The sequence below is a fragment of the Eucalyptus grandis genome, chromosome 3 (genome assembly GCF_016545825.1).
Source record: "Eucalyptus grandis isolate ANBG69807.140 chromosome 3, ASM1654582v1, whole genome shotgun sequence".
Classification (NCBI taxonomy): Eukaryota; Viridiplantae; Streptophyta; class Magnoliopsida; order Myrtales; family Myrtaceae; genus Eucalyptus; species Eucalyptus grandis.
Window position 1 is genome coordinate 1,437,372 of NC_052614.1, and position 16,564 is coordinate 1,453,935.

At 42.9% G+C, this 16,564-nt stretch overlaps 3 protein-coding genes across 4 annotated transcripts; 1 reads left to right on the top strand and 2 right to left on the bottom strand.

Annotated features, from left to right (window-relative positions):
* Positions 1-668: 668 nt before the first annotated feature.
* LOC104438758 lies at positions 669-1,613 on the bottom strand. Its single transcript, XM_010051940.2, has one exon. The coding sequence runs from the start codon at positions 1,611-1,613 to the stop codon at positions 669-671; it is 945 nt and encodes a 314-aa protein (XP_010050242.2).
* Positions 1,614-6,714: 5,101 nt separating this feature from the next.
* Positions 6,715-8,076, bottom strand: LOC104435991 (RING-H2 finger protein ATL56). Of its 2 annotated transcripts, XM_039307957.1 has the most exons (2): positions 7,956-8,073; positions 6,715-7,925 (listed from the first exon to the last, which is right to left on the bottom strand). In XM_039307957.1, the coding sequence occupies exons 1-2, from the start codon at positions 7,977-7,979 to the stop codon at positions 7,395-7,397; spliced, it is 555 nt and encodes a 184-aa protein (XP_039163891.1). In that variant the 5' UTR covers positions 7,980-8,073; the 3' UTR covers positions 6,715-7,394. The 2 variants fall into 2 exon arrangements, with proteins under 2 accessions (XP_039163891.1, XP_010047023.1); XM_010048721.3 differs by having other exon boundaries at positions 6,715-8,076.
* A 6,447-nt stretch (positions 8,077-14,523) lies between these two features.
* On the top strand, positions 14,524-15,360 carry LOC104435992 (EG45-like domain containing protein). The gene is made up of 2 exons (XM_010048723.3): positions 14,524-14,672; positions 14,916-15,360. Exons 1-2 carry the CDS (start codon positions 14,564-14,566, stop codon positions 15,194-15,196), a joined length of 390 nt encoding a protein of 129 aa, XP_010047025.1. The 5' UTR covers positions 14,524-14,563; the 3' UTR covers positions 15,197-15,360.
* The last annotated feature ends 1,204 nt before the right edge of the window (positions 15,361-16,564 follow it).

Consider the following 16,564-nt stretch of genomic DNA (forward strand, 5'->3'; position numbering starts at 1 on the left):
GCGATTACCATGGCTGTTAAGAGGATAACGACCGCTACCGATGATGGTGCTGCTTCTCTCTACCGTGACAATCGCAGTGCAATTCAGTTTTCCCATGATGAATTTTTCATGAGCAAACCGAGACTATTGACTTCTGTTGGTTTCTGTATATCGGTGAGCTACTATCGTCAGTAGATGGAATGTGTAATCGGTAAGCTAGGTTTGGTGTATCTGTTAGTTGGTTAGTTATGTCTTGTGCATGTCTATGTATCGGTTTCTTGTAGTACTTTAATATCAGATTTGAGCAAATGAAGTACTTTATTAACACTTTCTGATGGGACAAGTAACTATGTATATAGAGACAAGTCATCCGAAATAGAGATGGTGCTGTTCCTTTTAATCTATGACCCATCAAGAAAAAAAGAGATCAAGGCGAATTATAAACTCGTTCCATGCTTGGCAACATTGATTTTCAAAGCGCTCTCAAGATAACATTTCTTTTCGAGGCTTGATATAATTTACAGATCAAGCACTGGATTTTGCCTTATTATACTCCAATGTCCTAAGCCCCATGGGGGCAAAGAAAAACCGAGGAAAGATGGACAAAGACAAGCTGCTTAATCAAACAACCTATATGCTCAACATGCACCAGAAAAGGATAGATATGGATGAATTCCATCGTCCAAAACCTAGGGAAGGTTTTCTGTAATGAGAGGCGTATTGGCAGGTATCTTCGAATATTCCAAGCTAACCATCAGTTCATTACTCTCTTCACCATGAAACTTCTTGCACTCGTAGTAAAAAACCGTGTAAGCCATCAACCCGAACATCCTCACCGCCCACAGTGAGTTCAGCATCACCAAGCCTATCGCAATGTATGCCCCTTCGGATTGTGGAACCGAGACCAACCTCATTACCTGATTCATTAGGATCGATAATGCCGCGATCACGAGGCTCAACGCAAACCCATGTACTTGCCTTCCCTTCACTAGCCGCCCCGCCTTTGCGAGCGCCTCGAGCCCGCTCTTGTCCTCTTCCAACACGGACACAACGAGCCCGAGGGTCCAAACGACGGCCAGGTGAGCGTAGAGCAAAGCGGCCATGATGCATAGGATCACGGTAGCGATCTTTGCCTGAGGCAGAACGAGAGGGATCGTAAGGGCTAGGACAAGAATTAGGTAACCGATGCCAAAGAGGGTGATGTAGAAGAAAGTGACGAAGGGTCTTCTCCAGGACCGAGCCACCGCAACACCCAAGTCCTTGGCGGACAAGTTCTTGCCACCATGTGAAGCGGCGGAAGCGTAAATGGTAACGGTCGAGAAGAGGATCGAGCAGACGGAGTAGAGCAAGACGAAGACCCACTCGAGGCCGTAGAACAGCCTTACGTCCTTCTGGATGGACAAGAGGAGGTAGGAGTACTCGGTACTGGTGGGGCTGGTGATAAGCAACAAGCTTGTGTTGGCGATGAGCTGGCCAACCGCCGGCCGGAGGGAGAAGATGTTGGTGAGGAGGAGCAAAGAGTAGAGCAAGACGGTGGAGGCGGCGATGGAGACCATGAGCCTCCCATTTCTGAGGAAGAGCTTGTGGGCTTCGATCAGAGTTTGGACAAAAGTCAAAAGCATGGGAAGCTCCATCGGTGGGTGACGGCGACAGGGGAGATACGGATGGTTTTCGTGGCGGTGTGGTGATCGGAGGTTTTCGTGTTGGGAATACAGAGTCAAAGAGCCACGAATATATGTGTGTGTTTGTGCGGTGTATGTATTGCCGTGGTCAAGATATATGCTGACTTGACTGCGTCCGTTCCAAATTGTACTGAGGAAGAAGTCTCTTAAGTTTTCAGTTCGTACGATTCTTTCCCTTGGAGGTTACTCTTTTCCATGATTGTCGGCAATGTGGAAAATTCTTCCATTTCATCATCTCCCGAACGATTTCTACATAAAAAAAGTTCAGCAGATTTGCACAGAGACGATATACAGGTGCTCATAGCCGCAATAAGCAATGTCATCGAGTGTGCAAATCATGAGAAATATAAAGAGAGACGAAGGGTTCAATTTCTTTTAAAGATATGTCTAGACTTGATAGTACAAGTCGAGATGAGATGCTTGCTCAGAGTAATTTTATTTATCTTATAAATATATCTTGATAGTAATTACGAGCAAGTGATGTTCATATCACTTACCATTATATTGTGCCAGCTTGGGATTTTATTAAGTCGGAGCAAAAGTATAGCCTTTATTGGGATGGTGGAATTGCAACGTGTCTTTAATAATAATAAGACGCGGCTCACATGCCTTCATTGCAAGCAAATACCAGCTTCTCTTTCAGGGACAGTCAATTTACGGTGCTTTGATCGGTGGAGATACGCCGTAAGAACTTTGGGAAATCAATGAAGAGTGATCTCGGAATCGGTCGTCACTCCATCTTTCGATCCGATTGATACCCGCATTTATCAGGATGCCCAAATTGACCGAGAGCCGGAGCTAGGCTTGTAGGGGGAAAAAGTTCAACCGCGGGCCGAGTCAGCTGAAGACTATTATGAATCATCTAGTAGTTCTGAATTGGGAGAAGACTTTGAAAGCCCAGCCAGCTTCAACCATCTGGAAAGTCCCTAGAAAAATGAAAAATATTGAGGAAAAAAAGAGATGACGTATCAAAATAGATTATAGACTCATTTTTAACCTATATTTGATGAACTAAATTGTTATACAGGTTGGTTATATTCGGAAAATTGGTCATACGAGTAATTTATTTCGTTTTAACCCATTTTCATATAATACAAATTCAGTTATTTACATCCGATCCAACTCATATTATAAAAAGCACATCCATATTTAAGCTAATCTAGAAAAATTCATATCTAAAATGAGATGAGTACATTAAGGGCGAGAGAAAGTCCTAGAAGTGTAAATAACTGGGTTATTTTCAATTTAATTTGACTGATCTGATTGCGGGTCTAATCATAAACCGAACTGAGTTTTCCATCATGCAATCGCAGTTATTGCGTTTGACCTCCATCATCAAGAAGAAGAGGGGCGTGGCTGATGATGACGTGGTCAAGTTTTGACCTAGTACCGAAGCTGATCTATGTCACTTAGCATCAAACCCAGACACGTTCGGTCAAAATGTGGGCTCAAAGGGCAATGCTCCCATTAGGATAAGGTCCGAGTGGTCCGTCCCCTACGCCTCGTCCAATCTATGCGCACGCACCTGGCCCGTGCGGGTCCAACTCTACGTTTTGGTTTTCCGCTGCGGGAAATTATGACATTCTACAGACTTTTCTGAGTCGTATCATTGACGTAATTTTTGCCATTTCCTCGTCCTATTCGCATCCCATGGCCTAATCAACTTTCCAAATTTATACCTTTTTTCAAAAATGCCATCACCATCAAATGGAGGCAACTTAGGATTCGAATTCTCTCCATAATTGCAAAGGGGATTCGCAGAAATTCATACGTACATACAATCTGTGCGCTTCCCATAATTCGACAGAGCTACGAGAAATCCTAAAGCTTTGCATTGTATAAGGAAGAAAAAGAAAAAGAATACCCAAAAAAAAAAATCCTTAAAAGAATCGAAAATTACATTATACGTCGGGAATTTGGACCATCTCGCCATCTGCCCTATTGTTACTGCTAAGGTGGCCGGGCCTCCGCTTGTCGTGGTAGAACACCGTGGCCGCCACATAGCTCCACAGCACCACCGCGCCGTACGCCGGGATAAGTAGCGCCCGCCACTTGATCCCCACCGTCCACCTCACCATCCCGTCCACCGACGTCCAATCCTGGCCGTCCATCCTCTCCGCCGCCAACCGCCAGATCCACCCGGCCAGCGCCACGAAGAACCCCGACAGCGCCCACCCGCTCCACCGCCGCCCCTCCATCAGTCCCCACCCGGCCCGGATCGCCCCCACCCGAACCGCTCCTCCACCACTGACACCACCATTGCCAGCCCCAGGACTGCCGCCACGTAGATCCCCGCCGCGACCCCGGCGGCCACGATCAGGAACCGCGCGGCCGGGGAGCCGGTGAGGGCGACCAGCGTCGCGGGTACGCTGAGGTAGATCCACATCGCGGCGTAGACGCAGATCGCGGTGGCGAAGGCGCGGGGGAACTTCTCGCGGGCGGGGGAGAGGGAGGAGCGGAGGGTGGGGCGCTTGCCGGCGAGGGAGGCGTGGGCGGCGGCGACGGCGGAGACGGCAACGGCGAGGGAGAGGGCGAGGGAGGGGAGGGAGTAGGCGGCGCGGAGGCGGAGGAGGGAGAGGGCAACGGCGCGGGAGTCCTTGAGGGCCTGGCGGGACTCGAAGCGGGTCGGGGCGAGGCGGGCGAAGGACTCGAGGCGGAGGACGCGGGACCGGAGCGGCTGGGAGGAGACGGCGAGGGAGAAGAGAAGGAGGGACAGCGGGAGGGCGGCGGCGGCGAAGAGGGAGAGGAAGAGCCGCCGGTTGCGGAGGATGACGGCGAGGGAGTCGAGGAGGGTCTTGGCCGGGGAGAAGGCGGCGGCGGCGAGGCGGCGGCAGCGGCAGCGGAGGCCGACGGCGTCGGCCCTCTCCGACATCGTTCCTCCTCTCGCAGGTGGAGCGGGGGCCGGTCGGAGGTCGGTTTTGAGGGCGGGGCTGGTGGGGTTGGTGTGAAATTACGGGTCCTGCCCCTGGCGGATGAGAGGACGGAGTTATCTTAGCCAGGGAGTATCGAATCGGGTCGGTCAGAAGACAATTAAAAATAAATAAATAAATAAATAAAACAGAAAATAATCTGCCAGAGCGGACGCTTCCGAAGTTCGCATTTTTCAAGAATTCAGATTCGATCTCTCACGAGTCTTTTTATGTCGTTATCGCCATCAGCACGATGATGCGAAGGGTGCTTGCGTGACTGTCTAGTGGTTGACTCTGGACAAGGAAATCTCAAATTATTTTGTAAATTAACAAGTTAGATGCCCAAATTCTTGTAATCTGTTATCATCATCAAATGAGTTGTAACTGAACCCACAATTTGGAACCTACCCATGTAGTACTGTTTTAATATTTCTAGGACCCGAAAGTAGATCTATTTCAATGGATTGTCAATTCGATTCCCTACAAGATTAGTTAAGGTCTTGCTTTACTTATTGAGATCCCATCTGAGATTGGGAGGCAAGAGAGTCCTACCTTGGAGCATGGATTTGGTATCTATATCAAAAGTATGGAGGCTTCTGCCTTAGGCTCCCAACAATAACAACAGTAAGAATTTCAAGATTTTTTTTTAGGAATTTCAAGCATTGGCATACCCAGAATGTCCGATCTCTTTTCATCTAAGGCAACCCTTCCGAGTCTAGTGTCGGCACATGAAATGGCTGGTTGCTTGCGTTTATTGTCTTATCTACTGATTCAAATGCAAGGTAACGACGATCCAATCCAAATGCGAAAACGCATACATCAATCTCTCTTCCCACAACCTATATACTTGAAGCCACTTCACGTGCAAACGCCCAAACAAGTATCAAATTTGGCAGGCGCAGGCCGTCTAGGCCAGGTAATGAAGTTGTGATCACCCGATGTCGAGGCCCACAATATGATTGCAAGGTTTACGCCATTCATCAATCTTCAGCGAATTGACTTTCACAAGACAAATGGAAATGTCCGTATACACGGACCATAAACATGCTATAACCCCACTCGACGCATTGTTAGATACCACATACTGGTGGTCTGCTGTCAAGCAATGTATTTCTCAGGATTGTGAGCATGCATGGCCATGATTTTGAGGCCGCCTCTGCAAAATCTCTTCTGATCAGGGACACAGAACAAACGTTGTCCAGTGAACTAAGATTCCTAGGCTTCCAAAAAAGCCGAATGGCATACAAACCTTCACGAGTTCCTCCCCAATTGATGCAGAAGCACGTTGAGTCAGGCAAAAAACTTAGTATATGACTGAATTTCGATAACCGCACAGCCTGTATTCAAGATTCTTGCAGTTGCATATCCCTAATCTTACATATACAGAGAGTACAATTGCACAGAGGTGCAAATACCTTCACAACAGACCAGATCCAAGCCAAGGGTTTCGTGATAAAGGAAAAATTCTAAGCACAATTTATCAAAATTTGATAGGATCATACTTCCAAACGAATTAGGCATTCCCCCACTAACTTTCACCGCAGCATCCTCAAATTAAACTAAACCAAACAAGTTTTGCATGTAACGCAATTGCTTGAGGATGCTTCCAACACCTTTTTTCTTCCAAAGCAGATGCACAGCTTATAAGAGGTAATCCAGCAGAACATATACTGACCATGACTTCTGTAAGCAGTGTAATTCAAGAGAGCAATCCGAGAACTGCACAAGGCCCCAATCAGAAGAAAAGATACAAATCAAATGTTTCCTGAAGCTGTAGTTGGCAGCTCTTTTCATATTTTCAACCATGGATATTGGACAATTGTATTTCCAGAATGCCAAAATCTTAGTCTTCCCGCCACATTCCACATAAGAGCTGTGAGCTCTTAATCGTTGGTGGATAAACAGTTCAACAGAATAACCGTGTAAATCACTGGAACGAATTCACTCTTATCCGTAATCTACTACACAAGTGCATATCTAACTGGAGATTTGGTCACCAGCCCACCAAATAGTTTACCTAACCAAAACTCTCACAGTGGCATACAACCCACCTCTGAGAAGTCAAGAGTCGGTGCCACTCTATTATGGCCCTCGAAACATCATTAGGGCCGTATAGAAATCAGAAAATCAATGTGGATCCAACATAGTCCAATACAAATTATATTATAATGTGTCTTAATTCGCAATCAGAAAACATTTCTAGGAAGTTCACGCCAACGTAGCATAGCAAGTTTAAGTCTGATCAACAATCCGCAGAATAGACAGTCCACAAGAGTAACAGTTAAACTCTGAAAGCCCAAAGATGAGGACCGTTCTACTTGCATTGTTCACATACTAGAGTACAACTTTGGTATAAAACCAGTCACCTAGCATTGCCCCTCTGATCCTTTTGCAAATATCGGTTCAATTCTAAATTTTCTTCCAGTCCGATAAGGCACATCAGTCAGCCTAGCAAGCTTCCTACTGCAGCTGCATCTTTGTGCGACAAAACCAAAACAAGCACTGTACAAAGACTGTGAACCAAAAACTATGGAGAAAACCTACAAAAGCATGAAAAGTTAAGCTCCACACCTAATAACTAGAAGCCGGAACATTCAACTGGGACAGCATCTTATTCAAAACCAAAACCTCCAACTGCACTGGGACTTTTCCTTTCTAGCTAACCAAACACAATTAAACTAATCCCAGAACAACTTGAGGGAACAAAGTAGGAAAGAACAAAATTGCTGCAGTTGACAATCCAGGCCAGGACATCATATTTCATTGCCCGAAAAGAACAAAGATCCAATTTTTCAACGTGCGACCACAATCTAACCGAACCCCCTCAAATGGGCGTCTCTCTACCGAAAGCCCAGAGCTGCTTGCAATCTCGCCCGTCGATCCCAGGCCCCGTGGACCCCACCTGGGCTCGGACCGGCGACCGGCAAACCGGGCAAGCGGCGACCTTGACGAGCCAAGTGTCCACGCAGCTCTTATGGAAGACGTGGCCGCACCCGACCAGCTTCCTGCACCACTGCCCCTGACTGAACTCGTCCAAACACACCGCGCAATCGGAAAAGCCTTGATCGTGCTGGCCCTGGCCCTGCGCCCCGCTCTTCGGGTACCTGAATTTGGGGAGCCGCTTGAGGTCGCGCGGGGGCAGCGCCCCGCCGGGGGGAGGCGGGAGGTCGATCTGGTGGCGGCGGTGGAGGAGGCCGCCGGCGAGGCAGAGGAGGAGGAGGATGATGGCGGCGAGGCCGAGGAAGAGGAAGAAGAGGGTGGTTATCAGGATCATGATTATGGCCTTCAGGAGGAGGGAGAGCAGCTTCGGGTTCTGCTTCGGCGGCGGCGGCGAAGGCAAAGAGCCGCCGCCGTGCCGGTGGCCGGAGGCGGGTCCGCCGCCGTGGAGGGCGCCATGGTGGGGCGGCATGTAAGGAGGCCGGAATGATGGAAGGGTAAGGTAGAGAGAGAAAGTTGCCGTTTCGATAAAGAGATATTTTTCGGCTAGAGAGAGAAAGAGAAAGAGGTGGTTTTTATTTCCACCTTTTTCTATTTTAAAAATGAGGAAATAAAAGAATATAAAATTTTGTTGGGGTCTGAAGTAAAAAGACGACCGTCGGATTGATGTTGATCTGACGGGTGTGGAGGACCGTAGGCCTTTGTCGGTGTAGATGAGGATGGGTTTGCGGCTTTCCTAGTAGGCACCCGGTCGTTTCCTGGAATCGAATTGCGTTCGAGATTTCATGGAATTCATTGAATTTCACTGTACTTTTGAAAAGACTTAACGTGAAAATTTTATCAACATTAGATCTGTCACGGTTCATTTATTAACTTATATAATGAAATGAATTATTATATAAATTAATTATATTTAGTGAATGGATCATAAATAAATTAAAATATAATAATAACTTATTTAGATCAAACTCACATCCATAACTCTCTCTTCATTTTTTATCACTCTCACTCAATCTTTCGTTAACTCACTCTGCACTTTCACTTTAAATTTGAATATGAGTTTTAAGTATTTTAATAATATGGATTGGATCGAGTATTATACCAAATAAAATATAGGTCACTATACTTGTATTATATAAACAATTCATCAAAATAAATTGAATAAGTCTATTTAAGTCAGGTCATTCGATGCTTACTTTGCATCGAAAATATATCTTTTGTACCTTACCTCCTTCACAGAGTCAGCTCCGGGTGTTTAGTCAGCAAAGCATATCTAACATGGTATTAATCTTTTGCTAGTTGTGATATATTCCATTTTGGCGGATTCGGTTTTTTCCTCTTAAGTGATAATTAAATTGCAAGTATTGTCGAAAAAGAGCATCAGTTCCGAGGAAGAAGCGCTCAAATTGTGCAGATTATAGGCGGCGTGTAATGACCCCTGGCTTGTCGTACTCTTCAGGTACTCGTTTCGTGTCTGAACATCTACCCTACTTGAAACCTTGAACACCTACACTACTTTAAAACCTGTGTGCTTAACATACATTATGTTGACTAATTAATTTCGATAGTTCTATTCCACCAACTATATTAAAAAAGATTAGATGGCGGTAGCTCCTCATCCCATCTTTTTAATATCAAATCTTTCTTAATCTTTGTTCATTAGCAAAAACAACACATGAATTCTGAACGCGTGATTCACTTTATATTATAAAATTATACGGAATCTCAAGCGGTCGAGAGGGAAACTTCCTTTCCTACAGCTCGCCTCACAACGCGGAACATATACTATTTTCCTGAGGGTACCAAATTTTCTTTCTAATGTTAGATACATGCATGAACAACATATACTCTTTCGGAGACTGGTCATGTGACATGAATGGTGGAAATGAAAGTTCCTTTTGCAGTTTTCTATGCTATACAATGGCCTCAATCATTACCACACTAGACCACATGTTTAGTGCTCTGTATCCAGCTTTTAGGTATTTAAATCACTTTCTTATAGAAGTGCAGACGTCTAATCAAAATTACTAATGACACTAGCTATACTATCGTGAAGCTTAATGTTAAATGAGTCATAAATCAATTAATTAAATCAAATAAATTAGTCATAAATGAATTTTAAAATAATATGAATAATAAATGAGTTGCAAACAAATTTACAAATTACTTAAATTTAATGCATCTTCATAACCTTTTCTTTGTCTTTCATGTTTTCGTTGGATTTCGCACTCGTTCACTTCACATTCTCATTTCAATTTGGACATAGGTTTTCATACATTAGATCGAATATAGAAGTGTGTTAATGATAGTTTGATTCTATGGAAATTGATCAAAACGGATTAAATGAATTTATTTAGATTGGATTATTTTCGATCAAATTTAACCCCGACTTGATCTATCCGATTGGATTTGCATTAGACAATCATATATCTAAATGATGCTACTCTAGCTTCTAGATATTTAAATCGTCTTCTTACTTGAGTGATGCTATCTGAGTGATGCTATCTCTAGCTTCTTATCATCGATTGGATCACACGAAATTGAAGTGCAGACGTCTAATCAAAATGGGTGATGATGCTGGCTATAGTTTCCCCGTATTCTGTCCAAAAAAAGGAAAAGTTTTCTCATCACTAAAATTCACTAACGTTGGGAAAGTCAAAGATGTCTAATCACATGGAAAAACAAGGGGCCGAGCACACCGTTTTTGACTCCTCTGGTTTCCTTTGTCATCTTCATCACCCGCTTGCTTTTCCCAAAAAAATATATTATCCAAAATTTATGTAGTTTGGAGGGGATGAAGAAGCCTATCTTCAATCACTCGTGGCGGCAGCATAGTGGTTAGGTGCTGATTCCTTTCACAAGAGGTTCAGTGTTCGAATCCTTGCATCGTTTGTCTTATTGGAAAGGAACTCACGACTTATCTAGAGAGCAAGGGTGGTGGTGACTATTCCTTCCAGGGTTTATTCTACCACGAAGTAGCGCACGAAAGTTTCTTGGGTTACCAAAAAAAAAAAAAAAGAGCCTATCTTCAACGTCAACCTTCATTTCTTTTAATCAATCCTATATTTACCGATGAAGATGAATGCAAGGATTCTAAGTTCGTGGTTGGTCGTGTTGGGTCTCGATTTCACATGAGCTCGGGCCTTGAACTTCATTAGAACATTTATTTAAGTGATTTTAGTTAGGGGTGATTAATTTTCGATTCGGTCTGATTTCACTTAAGTATCGGAAATTAGACCAAGAGGACCAATTCTCATTTTTTGGGGCCGAAGACCAGCCCGGATGGTTTTAGAATTGGGAAACAACTACTTAACAAAAAAAATTAAAAAAAATACTAGAGTTATTACATTTTTATGATTTATTGCTATTTTAAAGAAATTATATATATATTGAAAAGCTAGTTGGGTTTGTTGGTCCAATTCGATCTAGTAGAAATCGAACGAAAAATCACCGCTTCCATTTTTATGGAACCAAGAATCGGACCACCGCCCTTGGAAATTGGACCGAACAAGATAGTCAGTCTGATTTGGGCAGTTCCTAATCTAGGCGATTTGATTTGCTCATCTCTAATTTGAACTTATATTTTTCGTCTCCTTTGAGAAGGGGAAGATAATATAAAGGTTGCCCTTGCCGTAACTCTATGTCGTCTTCGTGCAACAGCATCTCTTTTGAGCGAATGCATGAGATGCCGGTTCGAAAAAGTGGCTGGTTAGTACCGTTAAACTCGGAATATTGAGGGACAATGCATACTCATTTGTCTGTCTTTACATAAGTGGCTGGTTACCCTATTCTATTGCACATGTTCACACACTTTATGGATGTAGCACTAAATCATCGATGAATCGATAGGTGGCTGACATCGAAGGGCTTGGGAATAACTTTAATATTCGTAGAAAAAGGACATCAAATGTGAAATGAAGTGCCGGGGTTGGAAAGTTGATGTTGTTGTCCATTACATGTAGGAGAATTATTAGAAATGCATGTATGTGGAATAGAGAGAGCTTGATTGAGTTGGTGTTGTGATGCCATATACATCAGTCATCGTCACATAATACAACATCCTCTTAAAGTCGTGCCTCAATTATGGAAGATGAATTATTCAAAAAATCCCAAGTGTCAATTGAAGTTTAACATTTTTCACGTTTTACCAATTAAATCCATCCAAACTACTTTAAATAAAAAATTGTTAATGTGGACAATTTTTAATAATATTTTAATCTTTTAGTATTATATTATATATAATATTTTGTTTTATTTTTCTTTTTTATTCTTAATTTTTGTTTTTCTATTGTTAAGGGCTAGTAGGGGGCTATCGCTAGTGACCCTTGCTAGCTAGTAGGTGAGGGTTGCGCTCCTTGCATAGCTGTGAGCGAGGGCCCCATGCAAGGGCAACAAGCTATCGTCAACCATTGGGGTGAGGACTTGTAACCCTTGCCCAGTTGTGAGTGAGGACCACAAATCCTTGCCCAATGGCTAGCAAGGGCTTGCAGGGCCTCACCTAGTGGTGGGTTAGGGTTGTCAGGCCTCAGCTAGTGGCTAATGAGCCCTTGCAAGGCCTCAAAAATTAAAAAATAAAAAGGTAAAGAAGGAAAAATAATATAAAAAATATCATTAAAAATTGTTGACATTAACATTGACCATATCACGTAAAACAGTTAACATTCATGTTAGTAATTTTCAGTTAAAATTGATCGGATGGATTCAATTAGCAAAAGTGTAACATGTTTAGTACTTTTTGGATACTTTTCAATTATGTATATATTGACGTCAATTATATTATATGTTGCACTCTCTCACTAGTTTAAAAAATTCTTCCTTTTAAATCCATCTCAAATTTTTGTAATGGAGATTTCTATGAAGCTCACCATAAGTTCGTTTCACTTTTTGAATATTCATTCTAGTCAAATAAACACCGACAAAAAAGACACATTGGTCATGCGCCACTAAAAAATTCATTGCCATGTGTGGCTCTTGATTGCAAAAAGAAACGACTTGAATATCGTGGGCATAAAAGTGAACTATTGTTGAATTCTATTTTTTTTCCTCAAAATTGATTGAATGGAAGTAATTAATTGAGAAATCAATTTGTAGGATATATAATCAAATCGAATCAAATCGAACCTTCATGATGTAAAATTCGTTGGGTCTTAATTGGCTATACTAGTGTATTCGTATTTCTAGTGCTTTTTACAATCTTTCCTCCACACACACACACACACACACACACACACACACATTGTTTACTGTCTCCAACTTCCATGTTTGAACTTGAAGTTCTGTAAATTGGAGAAAACTCGGCCAGAAGTCACAGAATAGAGAATGGCAAGAACAAGAGACATCGAGCATTCTTGAGTGGTTTTTCAGTCCATCTCTTTTGTGAGCTTGTAGTATTCATTTGAGTGTACGAGAGTGAAATATCCATTTGTAGTATCACGTCTTGATTTGAAAAATTCGATATTTTCTATCTGAGCTATATGGCTTGGCTAGGGAAAATTGATAGAAAAGTTCTAAACCTATTATATTTGGATCAATTAAGTTATAAATTTTTACTTGTGCAAATTCATTTTAAAATCTTTTGACGACTTGTTAATGTTGTTTTTTTGGCTAATTTTGGCTGGAAATCACTAATGTGGTAGCTAGTTAGCACTAGTTGTCTTATGTGGTGTACCGGCTTGACGTAGATAATTTTTAAATATTTTTTTTTTCCTTTTCCCTTTTTTTCTTCTCTTTTTCTCTCATCACTTGAGACTGGCCACAAGTGATGGTTGGAGAGAACTAGGGAAGGTCGCCCTTGCCTACATTTGGAGAGGGTCGCAGCCCTTGCCCACAACCGATGAGGGCTTGCAAGGCCTCGTCTAGTTGCCGGCAAGGGTTGCCTAGCCCTCACCCACCACAATTTAAAAAAAGAAGAAAAGAAAACAGAAAAAAATAAATATTTAATTCAAAAGAATTCAAGTATCTTTTTAAAAAATTATCTATCTTGACATTGGTGTTACGTAGTACCGTCAACGTTCTCGTCAGTAATTTCCGCTCAAAATTAGCATGATGAATTATGTTAATAAATTGTCAAAATATTTAGGGTTGAAATGACACAATTGCAATAAATTGAGGATTTTGTTGGTAATTTTCGTGGTTTGCCTTTGCGGGGCTTGAAGTGAGAACTGTAATAATGCTAGCTATATACAAGCGAGTGTAGATTTCTTAAGAATAAAATTAAGCAGATCATTACTGGAACTCCCTTACTTTATTGTGAGATTACATCCTATATGATGCTGCATTTGGCGATATGACATTATAATTAAGGAAGCACTCTGCCCTAATGAATGTGTACGCCCCCGTGTTCTATATGTGTCGATATTATTTTGCATAGTTAAGTTTACTTTTCACTTTGATAGATTAGACGGACCATCGAAAATTTGCATATTACAAACATGGTCTTAACACTTAACGACTAGACCATTAATATTATCTTACTTTCCACTAGTTCATGTACCGTAACCAAATTCAACTTCTCGTGGTTTGAACTTCAAGTTGGATATTATAATGGATTCATACGTATTCACATGAAGAACAGTGATAGAACAGCTCGTTTGACTGAACGAAACTGGTGCGATCTTTCCTCGACTCCGACGAACGATAGAAGATTTCCACGTTTGACATCTTGACTATAAACAATCCCGATTCGCAATGTAGTGTTCATACGGTCCAATTCTCCCGTGCTCACCATCCGACCGCCGACATTCCTCCGAACTTGATCCGACGGCCTGGGCCTCTCGTCATCGTGACCTGTGGGGTACGATAGCAAGACACCGAAGAAACTATCTAGTCGTGACGAGGACGGGACAGAAGAGAAATTGATTTCCAAGTTCGAACAGTGCGAGGCCACTTTAATTTTAGTCGAAAAGACCGCTGACCTATTGACTTCCAAGTCTTTCCACTGAAGAGCGATTGCTAATGCGCAATGAGACGACCCGGCCTTCATGGTGGATCGACTCCTCCGTATATATATGTATGCCTGGGATCGAAGATCCTTCAAGCCATAACTAGGAAGCGGCAATGGAGGTGAAATTGCAGGTGCTGGTGGCGTTGGCCATGGCTTTGTCCTTGTTCTCTGCTGCATCGGCCACGGCGGGCCTCGCCGTTTACTACGCACCCCAATATTATCGTGAGTGATCCATGATTTCACCTTGATCTCAGTTGAGGTTATTATTGTCCATGTCCGTGTGTTTAGATGCAAATGTTTTGTCTACGTATCGTGTTTTCACATCTTTCTGGAGTCGACATCTATGAAATGTAAAAGGGTTGCTCTGAGAATTGCATTTCCTCTTCCGATTCGGATGTAAAAAGATTGGCGGCGTAGCTTCTCGACTGTCGTGTCCTTAATGTCTTTATTTTTGTTTTTTGGCAGCCGCGGCTTGTCCAGGGTTCACTCTGAAGAACAGCGGAGTGATGGTCGCGGGAGTGAGCGATGCGTTGTGGAATAACGGGAGGGCCTGCGGACGGATGCTGAAGGTCAGATGCACCGGTGCGGCTAACCAGTTTCCGAACCCTTGCAGGGCCGGCGTCATCACGGTCAAGGTCGTGGACTACTGCCGGCAACCGTGCAACGGGGTCATCAACCTCTCCCAGGACGCCTTTGCAAAGATCGCCAACCTCGACGCCGGCAAAGTCTGGGTGGACTATTCCTAGGAAGGACCTCGAACCACTTTTCTTGAAGGAAAAACGTATATGGATGATACCGAAGATAATGTCTGCTTTTGTGGTTTGGCTTTGCCGGGTTTGAAGACCACTTAAATAACGCGATACTTAATCGCCGATATGGTTTGAATAAAAATATGATTGTGTGACGTTAATACCTCGTTTTGGAATGGTCTTCTGAATAACAAGAAGTTGGCATCGAGATAATAAATGCAGGAAAGCGAAAGCGGAGGATAAGTGTTTTTCTTATTACAAGCGGTCACATGATATGTAGAACGGTCACGTATAACGCTCTGGGACAATTGTCGGTGAAATGATTAGCATCCGCGATTAATATCTAGTAGGTCGGTCCACCAATCTAATTCAAATCGGAGTTATTATGACCACATTAACTACCGAATCTCCAGTAGCTCATGTCTCTTGCTTTAAATGATGAAGAAATAGTTGCAGGCAATTGGTCATTATCTTCATGGCCTAGCAATGAAATAATCTACCCTCATACATTGAGCAGGTGAATGATTTTCTTGTGTTTTCCTGACTCAGGTGCCTAGAATCTTTTCTACATTGAAATCCTCGCAATAACTTTTCCTGTCTGGTTACCATCTTTCGCGTAATTCGAACAACTAATGTGATCCACGCACACACCATTATTAGTAATTCATCAGGGAAGGGCCAAGGTCAAAGACCTCAAAATCTACGTGTGTCTGAGGCTCGATGAACATGGCACGTCTCAATGATTTTGCAATTTCCTCGAACGATATGATGCATCACACGGGCATGGCAAGAAATTATACTCTGGCTATGGACCAGATTAAATTTCCAGAAACCCTGAATAATCTCAATGTAGCAGCTGGAGTTTTCCATCTTCCAGTAAAAATGAGTTGAACTGCATGAAGAAATTTACCGTGTTTCTGGAATTCGAAGAAAGGACTAGACTTGGGGTGAGTAAGATGAACGCACAACCTTGCTTTTTGGCACTTCGAGTCCTAGTGAAAGAAAGAAAGCAGATTTGTTCGAGAACCCAAACTTATCCTCTTACCATCCTGATCACACCAGAACTCGCTCCCTAAATTTTCCGAGCGACCAAGTTCGAGTTCCATCCAAGCTCTACTATAATTGTCTCTGTTCAGCTTGTCTTCGGCCTCTCTGCTCGTAATGGCCCAGTTAATTGGAATTTGAAGAGAAGCTTCCTGGGCCGATGCCTCTCCCCTTGAATTTGGCTTCTCCTTCTTTTCCCTTGCCCAGATTATCGGCCATTGTCAAGGCTCGGCAACCAGCTAGAGGAGGAAGAAGAAGGGAGGAAAAAAAGAAAAGAAGAAATTCAAAAAAATTAGAAAAATCTCAAAAAATTATTAACAA

What these genes read in the sequence shown, in the direction of transcription:
- LOC104435991 (XM_010048721.3), bottom strand. Translation starts at nt 7,979, where the DNA reads ATGCCGCCCCACCATGGCGCCCTCCACGGCGGCGGACCCGCCTCCGGC.
- LOC104435992 (XM_010048723.3), top strand. Translation starts at nt 14,564, where the DNA reads ATGGAGGTGAAATTGCAGGTGCTGGTGGCGTTGGCCATGGCTTTGTCC. An exon ending in CTACGCACCCCAATATTATC is followed by an intron (nt 14,673 to 14,915) that starts GTGAGTGATCCA and finishes GTTTTTTGGCAG; the next exon opens with CCGCGGCTTGTCCAGGGTTC.
- LOC104438758 (XM_010051940.2), bottom strand. Translation starts at nt 1,613, where the DNA reads ATGGAGCTTCCCATGCTTTTGACTTTTGTCCAAACTCTGATCGAAGCC.